We start from the raw sequence: 18,311 nt of genomic DNA on the forward strand, positions 1-18,311 counted from the left end.
GTGCTATGACCAGCTTGGTCTTCAAATAGTAAAACAGATAAATATTTGAAGTTTGGAATAATTATTCTGGGAATTTTTTTAAGGCATGCTGCTAACACATTAGGATGGGTTCTAACTCACTCTACCACAAAATGTAAGCCTATTTTGGAAAGATCCCCATCACTTCATATAAATGTGATAGAGTGTCCCCACTTTTCCTTTCTCTCCAAGACTAAAAAAGTTTTTGGCTGGAGTTGGGCTTAAAGGAATGTGATGTCCCTTTTTTGCAATGTTACAGCTAAAAGAATAGTTGAAGAGTTGGGAAAACACATAATAGAAAATGTTCAACACCCATGGCTGTTTTAAAGAAACCACAACTCCATTTTAAATACAAAGGACACATTTAATATATTACAGACCTGAATCCAGTAAAATACAACACAAAGTTTTTTTTTTTTTTTTTTTTAAAGGGTCCTAAATTATATAAAAAATATTTTCTTTACCCTTTAAACCTCTTGAAATCCTCCTGAAGTATAGAGGAACCCATGTAGCAACATGTACCCATGGGGTAGATAGATAAAATTATATTCCTGCATTAATCAATGAGTGAGACAGACTGTCATGAAATCCGTGGCTTTTAAAGGAATATTGTTTACCTGAATACCTGTTATCGAAGTAACACAGGGCTACCACTGTCGATCTCCTTCTGAAAATGTTTGTTGTCTGGTTGTAGCACTCTAAAGTCATAGACTCAGAATAATTCCCTTCCTCTATGCTTGTTCTCAGTCAGTGGCTCAAAGTACTGAAGTCAAAGAATCGGCATGACAGGCAGGCAAGTAGCATTTTAAGAAGGTCAATATATATATACCCCTATACAGTACATACAAGCATAACCTGTTGCATAAACACATAATAAGCGAGCCTAGTGTTGAAAATACAGTTGACGTATAACTAAAGACTTTTTTTTAGCTTAGGAAAGAGTGGAGAGGGATCAGAACACCCTGCATGTTTTTATTGCTGTCTGTGCCCCCCGTTGGGGACATTCTCCCCATTTGTCAGGTTTACAATCACCAAAAAGTAAAAGAAAATTACACATTTTGGGTTACGCTAGACAGAAACAGAGGGGGCAATCTTCCAATTGGGGACACTAGTTCTGGTGACAACCATGGAATCCCTCATTTTGAAGGGATTTCCACTAATTTCCCGTTTTGGCTGTGGGACAGGTAGTGACGGGAAATTTCTCCAATGGAAAACATGGCAGTGATTATTACCCTCTCCTTTATCTAAAATGAAAACATTAGTTTTGCCTTTAGTTCTACTTTAGTATCCACAGGTCAACTGCATTATGGGATTCACTAAACAGAAAACAGCATAGAAAATGTTAGACAGTTTGCTTGTATGTTCACAGCTATTCGAAATGGTCTGTTCAAAGTTCCAGGCAAAGGTGACGTGTTCACATATCTTCCACACTCCACTTGTATGCAGATTCTTGGACAGCCTTCTTTTCTGAAATTCTAGCAAAATACTTGTTTTCAAATCCATTAGACCTACAGGACAAACAAAATGTGTGAAGGAGGAATCTGCTTAACATTTATCATTTATGTATTGTAAAATAATTCTACAGAGGAGAATTTACATTTAAAAAGTGTCAGGTAGTTGTTGGGGTATCGCTGTCCACCAGGCAGATCTTTGTAATAGCAGGTTGGGTTTGCTCAACTGTGGGTGAGTTAAGGTGCATTTTACAGAATGAGATGCCCTTAGTGGAAATGTTTTATTTTTTTTATTAAAGGGGTACCCCTGTAGAGGGTTAGTTACTCTGTGTAAATCTAGGTTTTACATGCATGTTAGTTCCCTAGACTGCAAAATTTAGTCTGGATGAGGTTTTGGGGATTTAAGGACCCCTGGAGAACCTATATTGGTTCCCTAAACTGGCAAGTCCAGTTTGGAAGAGGTTCTTGATCTTGGGTTGCCTAAATTTTACATGCATGCTGGTTTCCTGGATTGGCAATCAACCTGGAGGAGTTATCAGACCCCTGGAAAGCCTAAGTTAAATATATTTTTTAAGGATGAGTACTAATATAGTTATTATTAGAATTGTTTATTGTATGTGAAAAGATAACAGAACATAAAAGTTGTGGTGTAAAACAATACTCTCAAGTTTAGAAATTTCAGGAAAGGCAAGCCCTGACAGGTAAATAAGAAAGGTTTTGGACCTCCATTTGTTAACAAAGTTAAAAGGTATGTATCATCTTTGTAATATAGGTGTATATGTGTTTATCTGTTATGGTATGTGTTGTCTGTGTACTGACTGAGTTAAGATCAGGTTGAGACATTCCTGAATGCCATGGCAAGGAGGGTTTGGCGGTTTTCCGTGTCTTGAGACAAGCATTTTTGTAAGGCGATAGATAGAGAGATAGAGAGATAGAGAGATAGAGAGATAGAGATAGATAGATAGATAGAGAGATAGATAGAGATATATTCAGGAATTTGTGTTCATATGTATTCATATGCATGAATATTTTGCTAGGTGGAATGTGTATTGCTATATAGAAAACAGAAGATAATGACATTGTGTTAATGAATGTTCACAAATGCAAGTTAATTTCTCTGTAATCTTTGTAGACTGTTAGGGAATAATGTATGTGTGATTAATGGAGGGAGACTGATCATCTCCCAAATGGAGGTTAGAATAAGTCTGCAGTGGTTGTAAAGACGTTGGGGTGGAAGGACCCTATGTGTTGTTAGTTCTTTGAGTGAATTGTAAGAAGAATGCAACCGATGCCAAATTCTGCACAGTATATGATGAATATGGAAATGGTATGCATCTGCCATACAACTACAATTAGAACTCTCTGTTTCATATCTTTGATTTTGTGACACTTGTTAGTATTTCATAGGAGGATTTATATTTATATCAGTTAGTTAAATGTATTATATGTGTCTGTATTTTTTGTGTGTAAAAATAGGATTTTTATAACAGCTTACCAGTAAAATCCTTTTCTTTTAAAAGTACATCATGGGACACAGATCCATAGTAATTACTATGTGGGTTATAGTCCACCTTCAGGTGCTTGACACTGGCACACCCTAAACAGGAAGTTGCCTCTCTATATTACACCTCTCATAACGGGAGCATCTCAGTTTTGCAGCAAACCAATACATGTGTATACTAGAAAGAGGGGCGGGACCTCTGTGTCCCATGATGTACTTCAAAAGAAAAGGATTTTACAGGTAAGCTGTTATAAGAATACTATTTTCTTTAATCGTACATCACGGGAGACAGAGCCGCAGTAATTTCTATGTGGGATGTCCCAGAGTACTGCCAACTGAGGGGAGGGAGACAACAAAAGTAGGGCACCACGAGAGGACTTGTACTGCTGCCTGCTGTACACTGCGCCCAAAGGCTACATCCTTGTGTCTTTTTACATCCACCTGATAGAATCTGGTAAATGTATGGATTGAAGACCCAGTTGCGGCCTTGCAGATTTGAGCCATGGAGGCTTGGCGATGCACTGCCTATAAAGCCCTAACATCCCTAGAGGAGTGCGTTTTGATTTGAGAGGGTAGAAACTACCTCTTTAAACCATTAGCTAGAGTGATTACTTGTCAAATCCATTTAGAATAGTAGATTTCCATGCTACCTGTCCTCTTTTAGGACCTTCAGGCAATACGAACAAAACATACATTTTCTGAATCTGAGCAGTCGTCTTTAAGTAGACTGCTCACCACATCAAGAGAATGATGTGATGTTTCTTCCATAGAACAGGGTTCTGGAAAAAAATTAAGATAGAACAATATCCAGGTTTAGATAAAAACCTGATACTACCTTTGGTAAAACGTTAAGATGAGGACGGAATACTACCTTATCCTTTAATAATAATATGGCTCTTTACAAGAAAGAGCAGCCAACTCAGATACCCTTCTTGCAGCAGATATGGTTACCAAAAAAAAAAAAAAAAGTTTCCTTGTCAAAAAAGGACTATGGAAAGGGAATATGTCGTATCAGTCCAAAAAAGGCCGTTTTGTAATGCCGCCAAAACTAAAGTTCTAGTCCCAAGGGTTCAGGGGTTACCTAACCCTAAGCCGTGTTACCCCCTGAATAAAGTTTTGAACCAAAGAAAGCGAAGCAAGTGGTCTTTGAAATACTACTGATAAGGCCGAGACCTGTCCTTAGAAGGGACTCAAGGCCAGCTTTATTTCTCACCCCATCTGCAGAAAGTCAAGGATTCTACCTTTGACCTATTTCTGGGGTGCAGCCCTTGGTTTCACACCAGGGGACATATGCTTCCCAGACATCATAATATATAATTATGGAGGCCGGCTCCCTTGAATTAACCAAGATAGAAACCCCTGAACCTGACAGCACACGTTTCTTCAGAGTGTGGGTCTCAATAGCCAAACCGTTAAATATAGTGTTTGTAAAGTAGGATGGAATACCAAAAGAAGGTCTGGCCGTGGCGGTAGGGTCCATGGGTCCCCTACTGTTATATTTACAATCTCTGCATACCGAGATTTCCTGGGCCCTGCTGGGGGCCACAAGAATCACTGACTTCCCTTCCTGCTTGATCCAGCAAAGTCATGGATGCAGGCAGAATAGGAGGGAATGCATAAATCAGTGAGAACCGATTCCACGGGAATAGCAAGGCATCAGTTCCGCAAGCTAGTGGATCCTTTGTTCTTGACACAAAGTTGTTGATTTCTTTGTGGAACCTGGACATAAACAGATCCATGTCTGGGATCTCCAATCTTTGACATTTTGACAGGAAGATATCGGAGTGATGGAACCATTCTCCCAGGAACAACTGCTGGCGACTCATAAGCTTCATCTCGCAATAGAGAATGCAATGATGGACCCACGAATTGAGCGTGCTATGGGTTTGTGCAAAAAGCTTGTCAGGTGTTTCAGCTACAGTTGGAGAAGGATGAGGGAGCTTTCTGAAGCACAAAAACAACTCTGTTTACCAGACCACAAGCTTAAGACAGAGTGCCCAACAATGTGGGGATCTAGACAGGCTATGGTGAGGAGGATACTTGAGCAGCAAGCTGCCATTACCCATGTCCTTTCTTCTGACCGCAAGGCTAGGCACCTCTTGCCAACATGGCAAGATCTGGGAGGTCCTGGAGGCTGTTGACAAGACTCTCACCCTACTGGCAGACTTCACAGATGCGCTTTCAGGAGAGCAATATGTCAGTGTCTCGTCTGTTAAACCTGCTCTCCACCTATTTCAGTCTTCAATCTGAAAGCCTGTCCTTGGAGCTACACTTTTCTCTGTTCTTAGGCAACACCGACAGTGAAGATGATCCATTAGTCTAGCGGAATGCCCACAAGGAGCTGTATCTGTGATTCTCTGCACTAGCCAGAAAATACCTTTGCATTCCTGCAACCAATTCCCCTCCTGAAAGGGTTTTTAGCACAGGGGGCAACATTGTCACTTGTCGCCGTTCTGCACTGAAGCCACAAAATGTGGAAAGGCTTGTGTTTCTAGCTAAGAATCTTTAACTCTGCTCATCTGTCTGACATGATACTTGAAATGTTTTTTTGAATGTAATTGTAATGTCTATTTCACATTACATTGTTTTTCATTACATTTCTTTAAATATGTTTGAAGCAAGAGTAATATGGCTATTTATTATTAATATTATTTCAATGTTCAGAAGTTGTAAATCTTTAAAATATTTTTTTGTTTTGAGAATCGTGATCTTTATTCTAAGCAAAAGAATTGCGATTCTCATTTTTCCCAGAATCGTGCACCTCTACTACTTAGTAGTAATTAACAAATATAGCAATGGGGTTTATTTATTTGGTAAAAGGGAACGCAAAATTTATATTTGTTTCCTATTCTCTAAAAAGAATAGCTATATGTAGCACATACAGAGGGTGAGTTAGAGAATAAGTCTTCATTTCTATTAGTTTCTAAGCTTTGGTGAGCAAGGTCCCTTCTTGGTATTAGCTATAACTTATTTTGTCCTACCTGATTACAATATTTAGTAATCATCAAGCTGATTATTAGGTTGACTAAAGTAATCATTTATTCCTTTATTCTAGATGCAGTCAGCACATTTTCATGTATAAAGTTATACTGTGGAAAATGTCACTCCTTTTGATTTTATTATTCAAGTTCCTAGTAAAGCTACTACAGGTGGCAAATTTCGTTTTTGTATTAGGGTCACTCTGCATTATTATGATCTAATTAACAATAAAATGTGTATATATTATTAAGGAAATTCTAGTTAATAACATTTTGAAAGACCCGGAAGCTATGTTCTTGGGTGCAATATACATGAGACATATTTTAGGAGGGGCTCTCCTGAATAACATATTAAAATTGGGATTTTGGGGGATCATACAAAGTAATAGCATGCAATGTAAATCTGCAACCAACCAATTAAGTATAATACTGCACTGTACAAGGAGTATGTGTATATACAGTATATGTAGTGTGGGATCTATAGTTTTGTTACTTTATTAAACACTGGGTTAGCCTTATCACAGATATGTGGTTTGTTTTTGGTCACCAATTATACAGTGCCTTGCGAAAGTATTCGGCCCCCTTGAACTTTTCAACCTTTTGCCACATTTCAGGCTTCAAACATAAAGATAACATTTTTATTTTTTGTGAAGAATCACCAACAAGTGGGACACAATTATGAAGTGGAACGAAATCTATTGGATTTTTGAAACTTTTTTAACTAATAAAAAAAAAGAAAAGTGGGGCGTGCAAAATTATTCGGCCCCTTTGCGTTAATACTTTGTAGAGCCACCTTTTGCTGCGATTACAGCTGCAAGTCGCTTGGGGTATGTCTCTATCAGTTTTGCACATCGAGAGACTAAAATTCTTGCCCATTCTTCCTTGCAAAACAGCTCGAGCTCAGTGAGGTTGGATGGAGAGCGTTTGTGAACAGCAGTTTTCAGCTCTTTCCACAGATTCTCGATTGGATTCAGTTCTGGACTTTGACTTGGCCATTCTAACACCTGGATACGTTTATTTGTGAACCATTCCTTTGCAGATTTTGCTGTATGTTTGGTATCATTGTCTTGTTGGAAGATAAATCTCCGTCCCAGTTTCAGGTCTTTTGCAGACTCCAACAGGTTTTCATCCAGAATGGTCCTGTATTTGGCTGCAACCATCTTCCCCTCAATTTTAACCATCTTCCCTGTCCCTGCTGAAGAAAAGCAGGCCCAAACCATGATGCTGCCACCACCATGTTTGACAGTGGGGATGGTGTGTTGAGGGTGATGAGCTGTGTTGCTTTTACGCCAAACATATCGTTTTGCATTGTGGGCAAAAAGTTCGATTTTGGTTTCATCTGACCAGAGCACCTTCTTCCACATGTTTGGTGTGTCTCCCAGGTGGCTTGTGGCAAACTTTAGACGAGACTTTTTATGGATATCTTTGAGAAATGGCTTTCTTCTTGCCACTCTTCCATAAAGGCCAGATTTGTGCAGTGTACGACTGCTTGTTGTCCTATGGACAGACTCTCCCACCTCAGCTGTAGTTCTCTGCAGTTCATCCAGAGTGATCATGGGCCTCTTGGCTGCATCTCTGATCAGTCTTCTCCTTGTCTGAGCTGAAAGTTTAGAGGGACGGCCAGGTCTTGGTAGATTTGCAGTGGTCTGATACTCCTTCCATTTTAAAATGATCGCTTGCACAGTGCTCCTTGGGATGTTTAAAGCTTGGGAAATCTTTTTGTATCCAAATCCGGCTTTAAACTTCTCCACAACAGTATTACGGACCTGCCTGGTGTGTTCCTTGGTCTTCATGATTCTCTCTGCGCTTTCAACAGAACCCTGAGTCTATCACAGAGCAGGTGCATTTATACAGAGACTTGATTACACACAGGTGGATTCTATTTATCACCATCAGTCATTTAGGACAACATTGGATCATTCAAAGATCCTCGCTGAACTTCTGGAGTGAGTTTGCTGCACTGAAAGTAAAGGGGCCGAATAATTTTGCACGCACCACTTTTCAGTTTTTTATTTGCTAAAAAAGTTTAAATTATCCAATAGATTTCATTCCACTTCACAATTGTGTCCCACTTGTTGGTGATTCTTCACAAAAAATTAAAATTTTATATCTTTATGTTTGAAGCCTGAAATGTGGCAAAAGGTTGAAAAGTCCAAGGGGGCTGAATACTTTCGCAAGGCACTGTAAGTGTTACATTTATTGATGTGGGAAAAAATGTTTTTTGGAGACAAGAGCGCAATGTGCTAATGTGTCATATGTAATTCAATAAATTGTAATGGCATTATATTTACTGTATGGCTCCTGTAATATTAAATTTAAAAAGTTTTACTGACAACAGAAACTGTCATAAAAATGTGAAGCTTTCTTTCGCTCAATAGGCATTGTTTCATCATTGATAATAACACTGATTAATGTTTTCAGGTTTTATTGTCTTCTTTCAGATAAGTAGGGACATAGTAATGCACATTTTCTTAACCTCTTTGGATTTAACAGACTGTGCAAGTGACCGTGTAATTTTATTTGATTTGTTTTAATTCTTAACATTATCACAATGTAATTTCATAAAATGTAGTTCTACAAAGTCTATTTTGTGTGCCTGTATATAGACTATATTGCAATGAAAGAACAAACTGTAGATATAGATATACTTTAATAAATGTCTGCTCCTTTTAAAAGTAAATCAAAGTTTTTCATATGGTCCTGCAAATGTATGAGACAACAGCTAAGTGTCTGACGTGGGAAGTGTTTCCCAGGATCGGGGTGTACACAGCACTGATAGATGATGGTACTCATTTTTATGAAAAATTAGTTCCATTCTGTTCTATACTTGGCATAGACGATAGAACCTTGTGTCCACACTCATATTCATTGCTGGACAGGATGTATGTATGGGCTGTTGTAGACTAAATTAGATATAATTTACTGGGCCATATGAAACTTTGGATAGATTTTGTCACTCATTTTAGGAGGTCAAGAGGCAAATGATAGTTGCTTAGATAATGCTGGAAAGTGGGAGATAAAAAGTTCATGTGTTTAAAAAAATTAACTAAATTGGTGTAGTTTTGTTTCTAAACAGATCCGTGTTTTAGATGTGAGCTCTTGTTCCAATCAAAGCCTCTAAAGGAATGTATGTCAATAACTCTTGAAGACTGAAAGTACATTAAAGATCATAAGTGGGAGAATTCACAATTCAAGTGTCCATTTAAATTCACTTTTGTGACAGTGACATTTTCAGTTACTATTGTAGTCACAGTCTGAATGAGATGAGCAGGGGTGTTATTCACATAAGTGCAAGTGGAATGCATACAAGAGACTTTTGCAGAAAAAGACATTAAACGATTTCAGTAATGGACAATTCTAAACAATTGTATGCGATATTCTGTATGTAGAGACTTACCTTTGTTTTGATTGTTATATATACCATAAGTATTACTATTGTGAACACCTTAAAGTGGAACTTTGGTCAGAAATGTAATTCCTGCTGGATCACTTGAGGCTGACCCCGTTTGCAGGTATAGCTATGAAACACAGTAGAAATAAATGCCAATACTGTTTAAAATCCACGGTCTCACCCTGCTCTGCACATGCTCAGGTGTGCTCTATTTTTTTTTTGCATTGATTAGAATCTAGAGACCAGTCTGTTGACAGCCTGATATTCTAATACTGCTCAGAAGTTCTGGGCTTCAGTAAAATGGTTGCATAATAATTAATGCGAAATGTATTTTTCTTGCTAATGAATATTATTTTTATCACATTTTTATGAGTAGAGTTCCACTTTGAGAAAATGTTCAATCATTATAAACCTGAATGTATTATACACCTGTGTGTGTACACATACAGTGGTGTGAAAAAGTGTTTGCCCCTTCCTCATTTCCTGTTCCTTTGCATGTTTGTCACACTTAAGTGTTTCGGAACATCCAACCAATTTAAACAATAGTCAAGGACAACACAAGTAAACACAAAATGCAATTTGTAAATGAAGGTGTTTATTATTAAAGGTGAAAAAAAATCCAAACCATCATGGCCCTGTGTGAAAAAGTGATTGCCCCCCCCTTGTTAAAACATACTATAACTGTGGTTGTCCACACCTGAGTTCAATTTCTCTAGCCACACCCAGGCCTGATTATTGCCACACCTGTTCACAATCAAGGCATCAATTAAATAGGAGCTGCTTGACACAGTAAGGTCCACCAGAAGATCCTTAAAAGCTACACATCATGCCGAGACCCAAAGAAATTCAGGAACAATTGAGAAAGAAAGTAATTGAGATCTATCAGTCTGGAAAGGGTTATAAAGCCATTTCCAAAGCTTTGGGAATCCAGCAAACCACAGTGAGAGCCATTATCCACAAATGGCGAAGACATGGAACAGTGGTGAACCTTCCCAGGAGTGGCCGGCCGCCCAAAATTACCCCAAGAGCGCAGCGACGACTCATACAAGAGGTCACAAAAGACCCCACAACAACGTCCAAGGAACTGCAGGCCTCACTTGCCTCAGTTAAGGTCAGCGTTCATGCCTCCACCATCAGGAAAAGACTGGGCAAAAATGGCCTGTATGGCAGAGTTCCAAGGAGAAAACCACTGCTGAGCAAAAAGAACATCAAAGCTCGTCTCAATTTCTCCACAACACATCTTGATGATCCCCAAGACTTTTGGGACAACATTCTGTGGACCGATGAGACAAAAGTGGAACTCTTTGGAAGGTGTGTGTCCAAGTATATCTGGCGTAGAAGGAACACTGCATTTCATAAAAAGAACATTATACCAACAGTAAAATATGGTGGTGGTAGTGTGATGGTCTGGGGCTGTTTTGCTGCTTCAGGACCTGGAAGAATTGCCGTGATAAAAGGAACTATGAATTCTGCTGTCTACCAAGAGATCCTGAAGGAGAATGTCCGACCATCTGTTCGTGTACTCAAGCTGAAACGAACTTGGGTTCTGCAGCAGGACAATGATCCTAAACACACCAGCAAGTCCACCACCGAATGGCTGAAGAAAAACAAAATGAAGACTTTGGAGTGGCCTAGCCAAAGTCCTGACCTGAATCCTATTGAGATGTTGTGGTATGACCTTAAAAAGGCCGTTCATGCTCGAAAACCCTCTAATGTAACTGAATTAGGACAATTCTACAAAGATTAGTGGACCAAAATTCCTCCAGGGCGCTGTAAAAGCCTCATTGCACGTTATCGCAAACGCTTGGTTGCAGTTGTTGCTGCTAAGGGTGGCCCAACCAGTTATTAGGTTTAGGGGGCAATCACTTTTTCACACAGGGCCATGATGGTTTGGATTTTTTTGCACCTTTAATAATAAACACCTTTGTTTACAAATTGCATTTTGTGTTTACTTGTGTTGTCCTTGACTATTGTTTAAATTGGTTTGATGTTCCGATACACTTAAGTGTGACAAACATGCAAAGGAACAGGAAATGAGGAAGGGGGCAAGCACTTTTTCACACCACTGTATGTATAAAGTGTCACGCTATTAATCGCAAACTCCTTGAGATCTCCAAATTGCGATGAGCTTTATAAAATATATGTGCAAAAATCGATAAACATTCAAACGTATACACCTCCTAAACAATGCTCATGCACACACGTGTGTGTGTGTGTGTGTGTGTGTGTGTGTGTGTGTGTATATATACATAGATAGATAGATAGATAGATATAGAGTGTTGCGCTATTAATTGCAAACAACTTTTGATCTCTTAATGGCGATACACTTCAAAAAATGACAGTATATGATATATATGTTCAAAATCTTTATACGTACAAACATATGCAACTCCTAAAAAGTGCTTGTGCATCCGTGAATTTCAAACAAAGTTATAATATGTGCATATAACTATTAAGTCCATATATTCAACAAAAAAGTCAGTTTATCTGTTTAAAGTGACAGGTGCCTTCATGCATCACTGCTCTCCTCCCCCATCAGATGTACTGTCACCTTACATGTACATGTAGCGGTGAGGGGATAGGAAAAACCTATACCCCAGATCTGCAGCCTTGGTGTATGCAGTGTGCGGACACTTCTATTACTCCTCTCCTCACTACCAAACTCCTTGTTAGACAGTCAGATTCCGGCAATCTGACGAGGCGTTTGGTAGTGAGGAGAGGAGGAATAGGAGAGTGCGCACACCGCATACACTGGGGCTGCAGATCTGGGGTATAGGCTCACCGCTACATGTACTACATGAGTGTTTTTATTTGTGGAAATATGAGTTGAATGTATAACATGTTTTAAAGGATTAAAGTTTTAAAGCAGTATTTCGCTATGGTATGCCTCATTGCTTTTTATATGTGAATCTGAGGAGGCTTGGTGGATATAATTAAGAGACAGCTGTGGAGCCTAATGTGGAAAGAGAGTCACAGTGAGAAGGATCCATGTGCAGCAGCTGGGGATAAGGAGAGATCCAGATCAGCCACTGTTAACATTTCAGGCTTAAATCCGAAGCCCTTAAGGTGAGGGTACATCTGATGGGGGAGGAGAACACTGATGCATGAAGGCACCTGTCACTTTATCTGTTTAAACTGACTTTTTTGTTGAATATATGGACTTGTTATATATATATATATATATATATATATATATATATATATATATATATATATAGATGTGCATATATATATATATATATATATATATATATATATATATATATATGCACATTTTATAACTTTGTTCAAAATTCACGGATGCACAAGCACTTTTTAGGAGTTGTATATGTTTGTATGTACACAGATTTTGCACATATATATCATATACTGTAATTTTTAAAGTGTATCACCATTAGGAGATTGCAAGTTGTTTGCGATTAATAGCGCGACACTCTACATATGTGTGTACACACATAGGTGTGTGCATGAGCATTTTTTAGGAGGTGTATATGTTTGCGATTAATAGCGTGACACTTTATACATGTGTGTACACACACAGGTGTATAATGCATTCAGCTTTCAGTCATTAACACTGTAGGGAGGTGTGGGAAGTGTCAGCAGCTGAGATACATTTTAGCTTATAGTTTCAACACTAGCAGCGCACAAGGTCCCACCCATTTTGCTCAATCGTTACAAACACATTTTTTTCTTCCCTCAAAAAAAATGATAAAACTAAGCTGAGAGGTGTAATTTAATGAGTATGATATTTCGCTAAGAATGTATGTTATTGATGCTTTATAAGATACATTATGCTATTTATATCTTGATATTTGCATGATGTGGGCCAAAAACTAATTTATATGTTGGGGGATACTTATAAAAAAAAAAAAAAAAAACAAGATGTATATGTGTGTACAGCTTTAATATGATGTTTTATAATTCATGTTTTAAGACATAGGAGAGGTCAAAAATAAAGCAGAGTAATTAAGATGAGGCTACCAACTTAGACAGTATAGCAGTGACTGACAGAAGAGACCCATGCTGACTTGTTATTGTATAATCTGTGCAGGGATGGACAAAAAGTGAAATGGTTTTGGGTTTAGCAAACTTTGTGGGAAGACTACAGAATTAAGACTATGGTAATTAAATATCTGGACTGACTATATTGACCTATGACATGACCAGGGTAATAGTGACTGGTAGCCAAGGTTAAGAAATTATATGAATTTTACATTTATTGTATGAGAAATTTTATGCTTGCCATTTTGAACTGGCAGCACCAGTGTTTGGTTCCGAATGCACACATATTAATGGGCAACAGGGTCAGTAATGTTGACCAAACATTACATAATATAGTTTGTATATGAACTCACATACCTGTCAACACCGTCCCAGCGGTACCCTGGCCAGATATTAAATCTGTTTAAGGGAGGATTTGAACCCTTATATCTTGGGCGCTCTGGAGAGAAGAATAATAAAAAAAAAAAAGCATTTAATCTCCAATTTGCCACACACAAAAAAAAAAAAGTTTTCAAAGTCCTAGCACTAATTTAAACAATGAAGAGAATCACTGAGGTACTCCGACATCTTAGAAGGCAATGCTATGTGTCCATTTTGTTTCTACAGTTGGAAGGAATGCAGGAAATACAGCAGCCCATTTCTGTGAAGAACAATAGCATAGGGATTCCTAACTTCTCCATCAAATCTTTAAATGCCTAATCTTGCTGAATATGGCTTGATCAAGCCACGGCCATCTCATGCCTATGGTGAAAGCTGGCCATACACAGATTTTTTTCATTCAACCCGCTGGATGAATGGAAAGAAAAAAAAAAAAAAAGTAAATTATGCCATCCATGCTAAGCTGACAGCCATTGCCGATGGCAGCCAAAATAACTGAACAGTGCCTGTATCATTTTGGATGGAGGAGCAGCTCGCCTGACAATTTTGAAATTTTAAGACCAGCTCCAATGATTTTGCAAACAAAAGATGTTGGGAGGAATGGTGCTGGCTCATCAGGAACTGGGAAAATTTGCGTTCATGGACAGCTTGATTTTATGTACAGCAAAAAGAGCAGCTGTAGAAGGGATCTACCAATTTTCAAGTGAATTTGCTATAATAACACATTAAAGCTACATTTTCTATACCAAACAGGGATTTTATTAACCCCTTCCCACCGAGCGTACGCAGATGTGCGTACTCAGCTTCCGGGGGTTATACCGGGATGCTGCCCGCACCTGCAGGCATCATCCCGGTACCGTTTTTTTTACAGCGGGCGATCGGCTATCCAGCCATAACAACCGAAGCGGCTAAAAGCCGCTTGGCTGTTATGCCGGAGAATCAGGAGGGGACGTCCCTCCCTCCCGCCACTGTTACCGGTGCTCCCACTCGATCGGGAGCACCGATTCACGATCGGATGACTCCAGGTGCTGGGGAGGGACTGGAATAATGCCGTAATCGGCATCATTCCAGTCTCCTAATAGTAAACACGGAAGCGACGTCACGACGTCACTTCCCATTTACTCGGCTGCCAATGGCGCCGGTTTTAAAAAAATATACAGTATTCAGAATTGCTTTTTGGCGATCTGAATACATTGAAGTGTAAAGGAGGGATCAGGGGTCTTTTAGACCCCCGATTCCTCCATAAAGAGTACCTGTCACCACCTATTACTGTCACGAGGGATGTTTACATTCCTTCTGACCGCAATAAAAGTGATCAAATTTTTTTATTTTTTTTAAACAAAAAAAAATAAAACATTTTTTTAAAGCGCCTGCCGTCCCCGCTAGCTCGCGAAGCAAAGAAAACGCATACGGAAGTCGCATCTGCATATGTAAACTGTGTTCAAATCACACGTGAGGTTTCGCCGCAATCGTCAGAGCGTGAGCAATAATTCTAGCACTAGACCTCCTCTGTAACGCTAACCTGGTAACCGTAAAAAAAAATTAAAACATCGCCTATTGAGATTTTTAGGTACCGTATTTTGTCGTCATTCCACGAGTGCGTGCGATTATAAAGTGTGACATGTTTGGTATCTATTTACTCGGCGTAACATTATCTTTCACATTATGCAAAAAAATTGGGCTAATTTTACGGTTTCGTTTTTTTTAAATTCATGAAAGTGTCCCTTTTCCCAAAAAGTTGCGTTTAAAACACCGCTGCGCAAATACCGTGTGACATAAAATATTGCAACAATCGCCGTTTTATTCTCTAGAGTCTCTGCTAAAATATAGAGATTATATATATATATATATATATATATATATATATATATATATATATATATATATATATAGAGAGAGAGATATATATATATATATATATATATATATATAATGTTTGGGGGTTCCAAGTAATTTTGTAGCAAAATATATGGATTTTAACTTGTAAACACCAAATTCCAAAAATAGGCTTAGTCATGAAAGGGTTAAAAGGGAGTCCATTATGTGTATACACTGCTGCACTGTCTCTACAATTGCACTATACACAATTCTTTCAATTCCATGACTACAAGGGAGTACTGCTAAATGTATCAATAAGATTTGTGATGGTAATTAACAGGCAAGAGTTGCACCCAGATTCTGTAAAACTAATTAAAAAAAGTCTGTTACAGAATTTACCCAGTTACTTTTTACCACATTGTACCTTCATGGTTCTGAAGATTGCTACAGTTCAATTTTTTGGGGACATTTACCTTTTTTGCTTTGTTCTTCATTCTTCTTTTTCAGGAACTTAGCCATTGGATCGCCATCCCTTTCCTGTTCACGTAACAGGCGATCTAGGTCAGTGTCATCAATGTATCGAGCCAGAGGCTTTGACATCTCCCGAGCTGCATCTTCCACTTTTTGACGCTGCTGTTTCTGCTGTACCAGACTGAAAGAAATTGCACATTGTCACCTCAAAATTTTGCTGTCTATTGCCTGCATTAAAGCTGCTTGCAGTAATAAAAAGTATTAGGTCTCATACCCTTTGCCCCACTGGGCATACTGCTCATCACGTTTCTCTTGTGTGGCTTGTTTCTGAAGCTGCTGTTCACGCTCTGCTTTTAAGTCTCTCCGTTTTCCGCTTTTGTCTCTAAAAATGGTTTCTGAATTTCTTGAATCCTCTGCACAGAAAACGCAATACAAAATTTGGAGAAAAAAAGCGGTTTCAAACATTAAAGAAACAGGGAAAAATGTAACTGGTCATTAACCTCAGACATTGTGTAGTTTTCCAATTGTGAATTCATCTTTTTTCTACTTGGAGGATTTTTTAGTCAATGTCACTGCCACAGGGGCGAGAAGTAAACTTTGTCCAGTGCTGTAAACAAAAGGCCTCGCAATTGGTACTAATGGAACTGGGAAAAGTGTTAACCGGAATCAGAAAATCAGAAAAATACCCTAAGGCAAGATATAGGTGATTTGCATTTCTTTTCAGCCAGTGATCTGCTGAACAGAAAAAGGGATCACTCACAGAGTTTAATTGTGTATATTAGATGTGCTATATAAATAAATCTGTTTAATGTATTTATTTATAAATGGTTTATTCAGGCATTCATTTAGACCACTGTATGCAACACTTAACATGATGGATGTAATGGAACACTCCTTCTTAGTCATTGCAAACAAGGAATCAAACTCTGACCATTCTGATAGAGCTGGAGAACAAGTCTGTAAATAACATCCACAAACCCTTACTTGTCTTATACTCACTGACAGAATCAGATATCTCTAACCGATATCTCTGACCGTTACTGAGGACGTCTGACGAAACGCGTACAACGGAGCCGGTCTCCCGAGTTCGTGGAGCGCAGCTGGAACGCACGCCGCTCTTCCATGATCTCCTTGACATAGCACTACGGCAGAAAGCTTTCGTCTTTTCATTTGATTTTTTTTTTTTTTAAAGAAAAGGATTATTGTTTATTAACGTTTTGGGCACAAATATGGCATTAACCATTCAGCTCCCATAAAAGAGCATAGCCATAACTTTAGTCCTACATATTGGTCCCATTTTTGCTTACTTAGCATGCTGGTTACTGTATGCCATTTTGCATGATATATACATCTTTTGGAAAAAAACTATCTATAAATTTTAATTTTCACTTTTTTTAGTTTTTCTATTTTTTGTTATTTTGGCATTTTTATATTACATTTTTGAGAAAAAAAATTAAATAATATATATATAATTTTATAAAAATATATATATATATATTTTGTGATTTGAATTTGGGACTGACTGTCAAAGATTTTTTTCAATAAACGTATTCCGTGGTGACAAACATACTACACTATGGGAATTGGTCTTTTTCTCCTCTGAGGAACCATCTGCCCGTTGACTACCATCCGAAAAGGAGCGTCATTTGGGTACCAAATATACAGCTAGAAGGTGGAGGTATCAGGCACAGGGCGTCCACAGGTGGAGATACTACATCCCCGTAACCCCTTAGGGGGACAGGAATCTGGTGAGTGGGGATCCAAAGGGGTCGAGCACAGAAGTCACTGGATATATGTGAACACGAAAGTCACCTTCTTTTTGATTCGTCTGGAACTTTATGAGATATTAATTGAACACTACATAAATATATAGCAATTTAATAGACATTGAGCACTTTTATATTTGAAACATTATTTTCTGTAATTTTTATAATTTTTTATAATTTGATGGTTGTGTATTTATGCCCATATAGGCAACTTCTTGCGTCTATTTGGACAGTTTAAATCTTTTGCATTTTTAGCATTGTTTTGCACTGAACCCTTTATTTGTACTGTTTTTTGGACGTCTTTTTTGCACAGTTTTTTTTCACTTTTCAGCACTTTTTGCACTTTCAGTGCACTTTATGAGTTTACAGTTTTTTCCAATTTTTGGACTTTTTAGCACTGTTTGCACATACCTTTGAGATCAGGATCTGGATCTTCTACTATATGTAATAGAATAGACTTGTCACTTTGATTATGCTCTGAATGGTGGAATTTTACTGCCAAGTTTAACACTATAGAAGTGAATACATTTCAAACAA

The 18,311-nt window shown here is 38.3% G+C and overlaps 1 protein-coding gene across 1 annotated transcript in view; it reads right to left on the reverse strand.

The window, feature by feature from the left end:
• Positions 1-361: 361 nt before the first annotated feature.
• The window catches only part of BUD13 (BUD13 spliceosome associated protein), a 73,402-nt gene continuing 55,452 nt past the window's right edge, over positions 362-18,311 (reverse strand). The window contains exons 8-11 of the mRNA XM_077456961.1: positions 16,283-16,421; positions 16,011-16,189; positions 13,699-13,780; positions 362-1,526 (exon numbers count right to left, since the gene is read on the reverse strand). Of these exons, the coding sequence (XP_077313087.1) occupies positions 1,433-1,526; positions 13,699-13,780; positions 16,011-16,189; positions 16,283-16,421 (494 nt within the window). The 3' untranslated portion in view covers positions 362-1,432. The remainder of the gene's footprint in view (positions 1,527-13,698; positions 13,781-16,010; positions 16,190-16,282; positions 16,422-18,311) is intronic.

This window comes from Lithobates pipiens, unplaced genomic scaffold (assembly GCF_037356315.1).
Source record: "Lithobates pipiens isolate NorthernLeopardFrog02 unplaced genomic scaffold, aLitPip1_a1.2 Scaffold_27, whole genome shotgun sequence".
In the NCBI taxonomy this organism is placed as follows: Eukaryota; Metazoa; Chordata; class Amphibia; order Anura; family Ranidae; genus Lithobates; species Lithobates pipiens.